Source organism: Corvus hawaiiensis, chromosome 16, assembly GCF_020740725.1.
Source record: "Corvus hawaiiensis isolate bCorHaw1 chromosome 16, bCorHaw1.pri.cur, whole genome shotgun sequence".
Classification (NCBI taxonomy): Eukaryota; Metazoa; Chordata; class Aves; order Passeriformes; family Corvidae; genus Corvus; species Corvus hawaiiensis.
The window spans coordinates 7,177,340-7,190,012 of NC_063228.1; the positions used below are offsets into that span (position 1 = coordinate 7,177,340).

At 50.8% G+C, this 12,673-nt stretch overlaps 1 protein-coding gene across 4 annotated transcripts in view; it reads left to right on the forward strand.

Moving 5' to 3' along the window:
- The window catches only part of EPN2 (epsin 2), a 54,541-nt gene extending 48,058 nt beyond the window's left edge, over positions 1 to 6,483 (forward strand). For all 4 annotated transcript variants that reach the window (XM_048321099.1, XM_048321098.1, XM_048321100.1 and 1 more), the window contains 2 exons: positions 619 to 834; positions 2,509 to 6,483. In XM_048321099.1, the coding sequence (XP_048177056.1) occupies positions 619 to 834; positions 2,509 to 2,837 (545 nt within the window). In that variant the 3' untranslated portion in view covers positions 2,838 to 6,483. The remainder of the gene's footprint in view (positions 1 to 618; positions 835 to 2,508) is intronic.
- The last annotated feature ends 6,190 nt before the right edge of the window (positions 6,484 to 12,673 follow it).

Consider the following 12,673-nt stretch of genomic DNA (forward strand, 5'->3'; position numbering starts at 1 on the left):
GGACTCCTTAATTCCCAGTGTCCAACATGTTTGGAGCAGGGCTTATGCTCAGAGAGTCCACCAGAACCATGCCGACTGAATTCCTCAAATGCATAAATTCCAGTAGGAAGATGAGAAAATACCTTTTATGAATACTCTAATTTACTTTTTCTCTGGTCAGTGGTCAGTAAATCAAAGCTGCCAGACCCTCAGCTGTCAGTGCTGTGGTACCACTGCTCTCAGGGTGGTTCTGCCTGAAGCACAGCTGGGCTTTTTGAACCCAACAGAGAAACCCTGGGTGGAATCCAGCTAGGAAGGGCACAGCAGTGGTGTAGCGCGAGGGCACAAGCCAAGGCTTTGGAGTATCTTTTCCTTGGAGTCTGTGAGTCCCACCTGGAGCAGCAAAGCTGTGGGAATTCCATCAGTAGAGCACTGCAACTCTGACTGTAGCTTCTTCATGCTCTCCTAAAGAACATTGACCTGCTTGCATGCTGAGAGGGTGTAACCAGCCTGAAACACTGAGCCCTGACTAACACAGACTTAGAATAAAGCATTTCTGCTCTCACATGCTTCAGGGTTCTCTCTGCCTGGCTCTGTGGATTAACCAGAAGTTTGGTTTGTCCCTTTGTGTTGTTGCAGCTGAATCAGGTTCCACTCTGCCATCTCAGCACAGCGGTACCACGAGTCCTGATCTCTTTGAGTCCCAGCACTCGAGTGGGACATCAGGCAAACAAAGCGCAGCCCGGAAAACCCCGGAGTCCTTCCTGGGCCCCAACGCTGCCCTGGTGAACCTGGATTCTCTGGTGTCTAAGCCACCACAACCTGTTACTTCACTGAACCCATTCTTGGCACCAGGTTGGTTTCTGCACAGTCCTTCACATTTCTAGTTTAGCTTTCCCTTCTGCAGGAGAACTCTGCATAGCTCAGTGCTGTTGGAGTTAAAGAAGGGTGATTTGGGCTTGGTTTTCTTGCTTACTGCAGCCAGCAGATCACAAGCAAGAGCAGGAGGGTCTCAGAGAGGCATCCTGGGCTCACCCAGCACAGTGACTGCTCTTGGTCTGCAGCTGAGCTTTATTCCAGCTGTTCCCCTTCCCCTCACTGAAAATGATCTGTGTTGGAAGGTTCGGGACTGTTAAAAATGGCTGAACTCCAGCTGGTTATTGTCAAAACAGGTAAGATTACCTTGGGAAGGTTATAGGTAGTAGGTTCCTGTGGAAGCAGGTTGGAACTGCCCTTTTCCTGGAGCTGCAGCAGGCACAGGAGATCTCTGACTGCAGCCTGAGGTCCCAGAGAGCAAACTCTGCAGGGTAATTCAGTGAGCTGCTGGTTAGCGTGTCTTAGGCTGGTACAATGAGCCAGTTTGGTCTGAAAACACGTTCTCAGTGTATTTTGGGAAAAAAAAAAATTGGCTGTTGCAGTTCTCCTGTAAGCTGGGCCTGTTAGAAGTGAGCCCTTGCTTTGAGCAGACTGAAATGGTGACACCAAACCACGTGGCAGATGTGTTTTTTCAAAGCTGAAATTGGCACTGACATTTTCCTGTGTTGCTCGTAGGGTGAAACACTTGGAAATGATCTTGCAGTTATTTATTTTCTTCACTCTTGCAATGGAAAAAAAGATCAATGTATTAAAATCCTTGAGTAGGAAAAAGGCAGTGATTCTGAGCAGCCTTGGCAGTGAGCAGGGAGAGAGAGGAAATCTGTGTATCTGCCCTTCCCGGGTACTACAAAAAGTTTGTGAGGGGTCACTGGGCCATCCAAATAATCCAGGGCTTGTACAGTAAAAGGAATTTGCAGGGCTGGCAGCAGTCCAGGGAACCTCAAAGGCTGGGAAACTTGTGATCTGCTTTTTCGAGCACCGCTGTAATTCGGAAACAAGTTGTTTACTTTGGGAATTCTTGTCCGAGCTCGGTGCCAGAAACATGAAAATGGAGGTGGCTGCTGAGAGCTTGGAGCAAATGTAGAAATCACAGAGTCCCAGAATGGTTTGGAAGGGACCTTAAAAACCACCCCTGCCCTGGGCAGGGACACCTTCCACTATCCCAGGCTGCTCCAAGCTCTGTCCAGCCTGGCCTTGGACACTGCCAGGGATCCAGGGGCAGCCACAGCTTCTCTGGGCACCCTGTGCCAGGGCCTCACAATCCTCACAGGGAGGAATTCCTTCCCGATATCCAATGTAAACCCACTCTCTGCAGTAAAGGAGCACAGAGAGCTTGCAAAGTAGCATTTAAAAAATGAAATCAGTGATGTGGATGTCATGGTTAGGGCTGTTCCAGGTAAGCAGATTTGGAACCTGTGTCTCCACTCAGGGCTATCAGAAGTGGGAGCTGTTGGTCAGTGAAGGGGTGTTGGAGGCATTGGCTGCTGCAGGGGAACAGGCTGTGCTGGTGCTCAGCTTTGCTGGGTGGCAGATGCTCCGCAGGGTGTTTTGGGGGTGGGGACGCACACAGGGAGTGTTCTTTGCCAGGAAAGACCATTTCCAGACCCCGGTGTTGATGGCAGCGCCATCTCTGTCCCTTTCTCTCCAACCTAGGTGCTGCCACCGCACCGACTCCAATCAACCCCTTCCAGGTGAACCAGCCTCAGCCACTGACCCTGAACCAGATGAGAGCGAGTCCTGTGATGGGAAGCAGCCCCTCCTTCAGCGCTGTGCCCCCGATGAGCATGGAGCCAATACCTCTGTCTTCCATGGCCCCCGTGCCCGTGGGGATGGCACCGCTGCCGGCCATGGGCACCGTGGCGTCCATCAGGATGGGCCAGGGGCTGAGCATTGCAGGATCAATGCCCCAAGCTCTGCACAGTACAGGAATGCCGCCGGCAGCCTCCCAGTCTGCAAATACAACTAACCCTTTCCTCCTATAAAGACCCAATTAAAGGAACTTTTCTTTTCCTAGTGTTTCCAGGCTGAAGTCTTTCCAGCAAAACGAACGTGGCCTGTGTGGACTGAACGGTGTGTGAGAGACTTGGAAGTAGATTTGCAGTTTACAGTTATGATCTTTGAAGAGTTGTCTCTACTTACCAGTTAATCTAAATCTAGTCTTTGCTACAGATGGTACCTTACTTTGGCTTGTTGAGCATCATGTGAAATGTTCAGACTTTTCACCAAAGTTAGATTCTGCCCATTTTTGTTACTTTGTTAATCATTTCAAATACACTTTCTAGGGAGAGAACCTGCCATTCGAAAACTCCGTTGGCTATTTTGTAGATGTCAGATCATGTGCTGGATTCCTGAATTTACTCTTCCCCTGCATCTGTCACTTCCTCTGCCCATAAGATAGACCTGGGATTCCGAGTGCTAGTGAATGTTTTGCACATAACTACACACAGTTCTAGACTGTTGGTTCACCCATAGTCCTTACTCTTAGAAGAGACCGACCCGGAGGGCCCAGGGGGGCTTGGTTTTTATGCATTAAACATTGCAAACTCGCACTGCTTTGGTATCTCTGAGGTGTGACTGAGAAAAGCAAGCTTGTCTCGAAAGGAGAATAACACAAAACCCCAGACAAAACACCCAAGACCATGCTCGAGTTGTGCTGTCGTGTGCAGTGTTGAATTCCTACACTACTCTAAGGACTCCTGGAACTCTCTGTGAGTGGCTGCACTCGTGCTGAGTGAGTGTCCTGCTCTGTGCTTGTCCAGTACCGGCTTCGTTTGGAAGTTTTTTCATGTGTATTTTGTTTTTATTTGACTTACAATGTGAGTTGAAAGAAAAAAAAAATCGGAAAAAAAAAAAGAACAGGAAAAAAACCAGAAATACAGTGGGACAACTTTGAATTCAGTTTCACCGGGGCAAGCTTTAAAACTAATTCAGGCTTAACCTTGCTATATGCAGTTACTCTTGTATACTTTTGCACATATTTTGTTTAGTACAGTTTCATATTTTGAGTTTGCAGAGTTACCTAATAGTCCTTTTTTTGCTAATTTTTATAATGTGGTTCTTATTTAACTGTCTGGTTTTGATAGATTTATCAAGTCTGGCTGAAAAATTAAGATATTGGCAAATGTCATTTTTATGGTTTTAATGCCCTCTTATTTATGGTTTTAGCTCTTTGTTTCTGTAAAGAGAGTTTAAAAGGGAAGATTAACACTAAAATATTTACTTTTAAATGAAGTATTCATAATGCAAATCAAAAACAAATCCTCGTGACTAATTATTTTTAGATGAATTGAATTTGAGCATAACATGATTTAAGACTGCATTAAAAAGAAAAAACACTAAAGTCGCCTTTCCCTTGATTTGTTCCCGTTTCCCAATCCCCAGACTGGACAGACTTTTAGCCTTGATGAAGATCCCAAGAGAGGCTGTTTGGTTTTATTTTCCTTGCAAAACTTCTGGAGCTGTTAAAAATCCTGATGTACAAACACAACTTGCTTCATTTTATCCACTGATTTTTCCTGTTGGAAGGTGCACTCCGTAGGATAACTGGTTCCATGTGCAGCCATCCCTTGGGAGATGAATTATCCCTTTTTAAATTTTCATGTCTGGACTCCTCGGCACCAAACCGTGCTCAGGGGTTCTGCTGGAGCCCCGACTTTGACGGGGCTGAGCTCTGCTCTCCCAAAAATCCATGGAAAGGGATATCCCTGCAGGGCACCTCGGAATGGACTTGGTGGCCTTTCCCTAATTAAGAGAGGGAAAATAGGAAACAGAATTTGCCAGAGTTTTGTTGTGGTGGAACAATTCCCTGTGGGGCCAGAGAGGGGCTGGATCCCATGGGAGGACTGGGATCGATCTCCTGGTGGGAAGGGGAGGCTGAAGGACGATCGGATTTAGGGCACAATCCCAGACTGGAGCTGTGTAGGTCAGCGTAGCTCTGGTAGTGTATGGAATGCTCAGTGTGTGCATGTTCCTGTGCAGATATTGGATCCTCTGGAATTGGCAAGGAGGATTTCCCCATCTTCATCTGCTCTTGTTTTTATATAGGAGGAAAGAGGATTGCTGTCCACACCCAGCCTGTCTTTAAAAACTAAACAAAACCCCGTTCACGTTGCCTTTCAGAATAGGGAAAAAGACCTTTTTTGTTGTTGTTGAGGTTATTGAAAAGTGTAGAGCAGGAAGGGTGTGATTCTTGCAGATCGGGGGAAAAGTGCTTTCCAGCTGATCTGTGGCGAGATTTATCCCGGGTTATTTTCCCAGTTTGATTTTATCAGCACTGGCATCGAGGTCACTCGATGTTTTTCCCTTAGTCTGTCACCTGAACTGCAGTGGGATGGGGCATTCTCTGTCCAGCCAAAAGTCCTGGCCACGTCCTGGGTCACTTTTTAGAGGCAAGATGGTGTTGATAAGAAATACTCGAAGTGCTGAAATAATCTGCAGTTGGAGCTGTCACTGTGAATTGCTAAAGCCGTGCTCTGGCTCTGGGAGGGAGCCCTGGCTTAATGAAGCTGTTGAATGGCAAATTGTTGCTTTTACTAAGTCACTGCCCCAAGAACTTTATTCCTTTTGTATTAAAGAGACATTTACGGCACAACAAACCCCCCTCCTCCCTGAGGAGCCACACCCCCAATTCTGGTGCTGTTAAGATTTAGGCTGAGACTAACCAAGCCCAGATCCCAGCCTGGCACAGGGCTTGTGGCAGGAGCTGAGTTTAGGAGGAGAAAGAGCTGGTTTGGTAAATGTTCCTGGGCTGGGCTGTGTCCTCAGGGGGTCACTGTCCTGGCTGGGGATGCTCCGAATGGTCCAGCTCTTTTGGTGATGATTTTCCTGCTCTCCAGGATAATCGTCCCTCCCTCCTGGCCCTCCCACATTTCTGGAGGATGTTTGTGTGTCCCATCGCATCCCGTCTGCCCCATTTCTCCATTTCCCCCTCTTCTTCTTCTCACTTTGCAAATACTCAAAGTGCTTTTTTTCTTTTTTTCATTTTTAAAATGTTAGTAGCCCAAAATAGCCTTACTGGTCAAATTGACCAAAGAGAAAAGTGTTAAATATTTTGTAAAAAGAAAAAAAATTCCCCCCTGCCATCCCCTTGGCATAATTCCACCCCCCAAAATAAGCTCAGTTATTTATTCAGTTTTATACTCTAGAGAAACCCAACTCCGTGGAGGGGGCAGGGAAGGGAAGCCCTGGTGCGTTGTGGTGTTTACAGTTTTTGGGAAGTCCCGTAGCCAAGACAGCTCTTGTTGCCCGAGTGCCCCTTTGCTGTCCCGGTTCTGAGGTGTACTGTATGCCTGAATATTGCACAGGACATACAGAAAGAGGAGGTTTCTTTTTCCCCAGCAGAATCTCACTCGCTTCCTTTCCAAGTGTTACACTTCCAATATTTCCCAAACTTTCCATAATCCCGGGAGCCGGCTGCTTTTTCTGGATTTGTGCTGACTATTGACATTATTTACTGTATAAATAATTTATCATTTGTACTATTGTATCATAATGTCTGTATCTTTGTGTCATTTTTTTTCCTCCCCCCCAAGCGATGTCACAGATGTGATACTTAAACGATGCCATCGAACAGTGGAAAGACGAGGGGTTTGTAGGTGACTGGTCAGAATTAAAATTGTATTGCTTCTATTGCGGCCCTGTTGCTTTTTCCAAGCTTCTGCGTGGTGTTTATGATCCCATTCCCACCCAAGCCCTGCTCGGTGGAGTTTTGCAGGAGGCTGGTGGGTTTGGGGTGAGCTGACGGAAGGTTTGTGGCAGAGGGATCTCCCCGTGACTGAGGGGTGCTGCTTGTGCTCTGCCAGTGGGATTCCTTGGATGCATCCATCACTTTTCCCGGGACAGGTTGCTCTGGCTGGGAGAGAGGGGGGTTTCTGTGGCTCACTGAAATCGGGGTCAGTTGGGACCTTACTAACTCAATAAAAATGAAGACTTGTTGTGTTGCAGGTGACTGAATTCCTTCTTTAAACCACGCTGCCCCTGGAACAGCCTCTGTGGAGGGGATCTTGGAGTGCTGCCTCGGAGGAGGCTCTGGATTTGTGTCCAGGCAGGAATCTGGGGAAGGGGGCTGTGGAATGAGGGTTGGGGAGCTGTGACAGAACCTGGGGAGTCCTCGCTTCCCACTTTTGTAGTTCAGCCTTGGCCCTGTCCCACGGATCACGTGGCAGGACGCCTGCTTCCAGCCGGGAAGCAATTCCAGCTCCTAATTCTGGCTGCTTTAATTGAAGGGCACTTCATTAGCAGGCGGCATCGAGAGCTGCCTCTCCAGAGCCCCTCCAGGTTCCCTGTTTAGTTTGCTGCCAGTCAGGCTGATCACTAATCAATGATCACTAAGTAATGCTGAAGCTGTGGCAGGGCTGGAGATGTGACCGTGGGAAAGGTGGTTCTGGGGAGAAAAGCCTCCAGTTTGGTTTCAGCCGGAGCTGGCTGGGGGTGCTGGGGGCAGCTGCTGTTCCAGTAACGCTCCAGTTTCCCTGGAGAAGCTGTGGCTGCCTCGGGAGCCCTGGAAGTGCCCAAGGCCGGGCTGGACGGGGCTTGGAGCAACCTGGGACAGTGGAAGGTGTTGGGGTTGGAACTGGATGGGCTTTAAGGTCCCTCCCAAACCAACCCAGTCTGGGATTCTCTGATTCTACTCCCGCCTCTTGGAATTGCACATTTGAAGCTAAATCCCTCTCTGTATGGAAGATGTGGGACTGGCTCAGAGTGGAAGTTGTGGTGACTCTGATCCCTTCCAAAGGGGCTGGATTCTGGAGGATTCTGGTGGCTGTATGAGCCAGGGCAGCCTGAGCTGCCCCGGCCCGTGGTGAGCAGAGCTCTGCCTGTGGTCGAGGTTTCCGCTGACCTTGCCAGAGCTGCTCCCCCATCCCACATTTCCTCTCCTGTGGGATGAGGAGGATTTACCCCTTTGCAGAGGAAAAGGACTCTGGATAAGGAGTTATCTTTTGGCTTCCCCTCAGCCCCGCTGCTGTTGCTGAAGTTTTACTGAGTGTGTTTGTGTCGCCTCTCTGTGCTGGGCTGAGGGTGCAGCTCTGCCCCTTCCGCTGCTTTTCACGCAACTGTGAGGGAAGAGCTGGGCCCATCTTGTGCTCTGGCTTTGGCAAGGCCTCTGCAACACCCTGCAAGCTGCATTTCAGGGAACCAACCCGATTTAGGAACCCCTCATGTTCAAAACATCCATCTTTTTCAAGTTAATTCCCAGGTCACCTTCTCCCCATTTGTGAGCTGGATTTTCCTAAGGACTGGTGTTTGTTTGGGAGCTCGGGATTAGGAATGGTGAAGACCCAGTGTGGGATGTGGTGGTGGCAGTTCCGTTTTGCTGTTGATTGATTGTACCCTGTAATTGTTGAAGCCTTGGGGTTTCAAGGAGTGGGAGGTTCCCCTTGGTGCCAATTCCCATGAAGGAGGTGAATTGGCAGGGCCTTGTGATCCATAGGGAATTGGCATCTGGCCAGGGTAACCCAGCCCGGTGCTGTGCAGAGGATGAGGTGGTAAATGAGGAATGGGGGAGTGTGGGGATACCCTGGGGGGTCACAGCACATCCTGGGGCTGTGCAGGGAGAGCCCAGAGCGGTCCCAGACCTGGACTGAATCATGGGACCCTCATGGGTTTGGGAAATATCTCCCTGAGAGATTAAAGAAAATTCCACCCCCTGCCATGGGCAGGGACCCCTTCCACTATCCCAGGGTGCTCCAAGCCCCGTCCAACCTGGCCTTGGACACTGCCAGGGCTTCTCACAGGGAGGAATTCCTTCCCAATATCCCATCTATCCCTGCCCTCTGGCAGTGGGAAGCCATTCCCCTTGTCCTGTCACTCCAGGCCCTTGTCCGAAGCATTCCAGGATCATCTGTGAGCGCTCAGCCCACGCTCACATCCCTCTGCCTGAGCTGCTCTTGGCACTTGTTGAGCAAACACGTTCCCGTTTCAGGTGAAGGGAAATCAATGACATCTCAAATCACGCGGATGAAGCCGGAGGAAAGGTGGAGTTTGCCTTCCCAGCTCCCTGCCTGCTGCTTCCCGACAGGAAACCTCGCTGGGACACAGGAGCTGCCAGCTTTGCGGCTTGATTGCTTAGAGATCCTCCCAGGCAGGAATGGCATGCGGGGTTCTGCCCTGTTTAACCACTGGGGCTGCTGGAGGCTGGGTCAGAGCTCCATCCCAGCCTGGGGAATGTTGCTGGAGCAGAGACATCGGATTTCCCGTCGCTGATAAGCTGACTGATAACCCCCCGTGTGGATCCACTCCCTCTCCCGGCTCCTGCGGGATCAACACCCGGGGCTGGGCTGGGTGGGCTGGAGGGAGGGGATGGAGGCGAGGATCCTCCACAGGACGCTGACCCAGCGTGGGCTGGTCCCACCCATCCACCCCCAACCCTCCTGGAATTCTCCACAGCGTTGTGGCTGAACCACCTCTGGTAATGCCTGCGATGGGAAATCATCAGGCACTTTGTGTCCTCCTTTCCCTGGAACCTGTGAAAATCAGGTCTGTGTTCTTCCTAAAGGGCTTTTTGTGGCCATGGAATGAAATCCATGGATTATCCAGGCTCCAGGGAGCCAGTTCTGCCGCGGTGTAGCAGCTCCGTGGGCTGCCTGGGTTTGTGTTGGGTGATGGTGGTGGGGTTTTTTTTCTGCTTTTTTAATATCTTCGTTAGCAAGTCTGGCACTAAATGGAGTGATGATATTCTCTGAGGTGAATTTGGGTACTTGAATATCCTGGCCTGAATAGAGAGCCAAAAATAGACGCCTTCAGCAGTTCTGTCTGCTGCTCTTCCCTCTGAAGGACGAGGCTGGATCCCTCAGATCCTGTTGGGAAAGCAGGTTGTGTTCTTCCCTCCCTCCTGCGGGCTCAGCCCTGCTTTCCATGCCCAAAGGATGGCTCCTAAGGGATTTGTGCTCTCCTGTGCTCCCCAGCCCCAGCTAGGCTGCACTGGAGGGTACTGGGAGCTCTGCAGCCGGGTGGGAACTGCAGGTTTGGGATTTTTTGCTTCCTGTGCTCCAAATGTGGAGGTGGTTCCTGGGTTTGCAAACACCCATGAGTGTCTCAGAGCTTGGGGTTTGAGCTCCCCCCCCATTTGCCTCCCAGAAGACTCCTCAGCTGATGGAAGAAGCCCTCAGGGATCCTCTCTACACCCCGAGGGTGGCTGTTGAGAGGGGACAGGGTGGGGTTGGGGTGGCCTTTGCCCAGCTCTTTGCTGGGCTCCTGCTGGGGCCTGGAACACTGGCCTGGAACACATCCCAGACTGGAGCTGGTGGCTGCTCCAGATGTGCCACTGGCTCAGGTGTGCCTGGGCCTTGGGCTGCGTGGTGGGGCAGGGGGTTTCACTGTGCCCTCACGGGGGGCTCAGATCCGAGGGACACCCTGGCGATGTCCTGGGTGTGTTTTCCAAGGCCACCAGCTCATCCAGCTGCTGCTGGGCCGTGTGGTGCTGCCAGCCCCAAGGGAAGAGGCCCTGAGTGGGGGTTCCTGCTGGTTCTCCAGGTCTGGATGTCCCCAGGAATGGGGAGTGCTCCAGGCTGTGGGTGCCAGCCTGGCTCTGCCACTGCTCCCACTGCCGCTGTCCTGTCTTCTTGTGACCCCACAGATCCGTGTCCAGCACTGGATCCAGGGCCTTTATCCCCCTCGAATCTCCAGGGACACAAATGGGGGGAAACGCTGCAAAGAATTGTAGAGAAGAATTGGAGCTACAGCCCCGTTTTTCTTCAAACATGGCTGCTCTGTGCTTGAGTGTTTGAATTTTTTCCTATTTTTTTTCCTTTGGAGCATTTCACAGGATCTCCTGCTCCCCACCCGACACTGCTGCTGGGGAGAAGCTGCTGTCAGCTCGAATCCATCTCATTTTCAGATGGAGATAATTCCCAGCTGCCGCAGAACTGCTGGTGTAAAGCAGCCTGGCAGCCTCGGGGCAGAGCTGGCTTCCCCAGCACTCGTGGATGCTCAGATTCCTGGCTCGCTCCCGCTCCCCGTGGAGCAGCTCCGGGAGGTGTTTGCCCCCTGCTCTGGGGACAAGGGGCAGTGCCAGGGCAGCCAGCACGGAGCAATTTCCGCGGAGGAACAGGAAAAGTTCGGTGTCCTTCATTCAGCCTGGGAGTTAATTGTTATTAACCACTTCCAGCGTCTTCCCAAAGGCTGCGAGCAGCCACGAGAGGGCAGGAGCTGCTGCTGCTGTTCGTAGTTTTGGTGGGAAAGGCGGAAAATACCAATTCCTAAGGATTGTCCGAATGGTTTTCCTTTTTCTGGAGGGTTTGATCCCCAAGCTGCTGTTCAGCTGTCCTTGGCTGTGTCCCTCCGAGGATAACAGCAGGAAAACTCCCATGGAGTGAATCCAAAGCCTCTCCAGGCCAGGAGAGCTGCAGAGTCCCCAGACATCCCGCAGGGGTGTCTTCCTTTGCCCCCAGCCTGGTTTGTGCTGGCCTGGGAGTGCCTCCTGTGTCCAGGAAGATTTTTTTCCCCTGCCCATCTCGAATTAGGGGGATAATGAGCAATTTCAGCATCTGGGAGAGATTTCAGGGGAACGAGGCAGAGCTGCAGCTCCCGCCAAGAGCCTCGTGCTGCTGCTGTAGGGTTGGGAATTTCAGTGCAGGTTTGGAGAGAAGGGAGAATGATTAACCAGGAAACGACCAGGGTGTTCCAGCTGCCGGTAGCGTGGCTGGGAGGAAACCAGCGTGAGCCTCTGCTGCAGCAAAGCTGGGTTTTACTGGGATTTGGCTGATCTTAAAGCACTGGTTCTCCCAGGGTTTCACTTCCATGAACAATTAGGGATCCTAAATCCCTTTCTTGCCACGGTTCCCTGCTCACGGTGTTGTGTCCATGTTTATTCAGAGATTCTCCCAGGTGCAAACACTTGGCCACACCTGAGGAGCAAATATTTCAAAGGCAGCAGCAAGGCCATCTCTGGGAGAAATGTGTTCCTGAGGGATATCAACAGCTGCCCCTCAGAGCCAAGGAATGGCATTGGAGTTGGGAAACGCTGATTCCAAACATCAGCCCCTGGGTGACGCCCTGGGGGAAACACTCACAGGATACACCCAACCCTCGAGGAAGGTAGGTGAAGGTCTTAGATGTGCTCAAGCCACTGAGGAGCCAAAAAAACCCCCCAAAATCCAACTAGCCCCAGAGAAAACAGGCAAAAAGTCCTAATAATGCAGGCAGCAGTGTGGGATCTGCTTAGAGAGCAGCTTAAATATCTCAAGGTGTCTTAAATCCTCTTCTATGCAGTTTAGGATTTTTGCTTTTCATTGTTTTTAACCTTCCTTCGCCTCAGCTGTCAGGGGGAAGTTGGGTCAGGTCTGGTTGGTCCCACTGGGGTTAAACATCCAACAGTTCCTTTGGAACAGGGGGAATTCAGGGGTTTGGAGCGCCAGGATGCAGAGCCGGGTGTGAATAAATTCCCTGTGGGGCACCAGGTTTGGACTTTCTGTGAGTTTGACAGGTTCCTCATGCCTGGAGCAGCTTTGTTCCAGCTGGAATGTGGGCAGGAACTGTGCTCAAGGGGGAATTGGGTATTTAGGCAGCAGCAGGAGATTCAGTGTTTGCCTCTGAAGCGTTTCAAACACAGATATTTCTCCTGCTACCGCAGCTGACTGCTTCCCAAACTTGTGAAAAGGAAACAAAATTCCTCGAGTCTCCTCTGAGCCAACAGGAAATGCTTCTGGATTTGGATTTCCAACATGACTCAGTTCAGAGATTACAAATTACCACAAAACCTCCACTGCAAGTGTGGAGTCAACAAAAACAAGGCAGGAGGAATGCAGGAGATGAAGAATCATCCCCAAAAACGTTTGGAAAAGTATTTACATGTCGTATAAAAGGTGCTGCTGCTCACAGC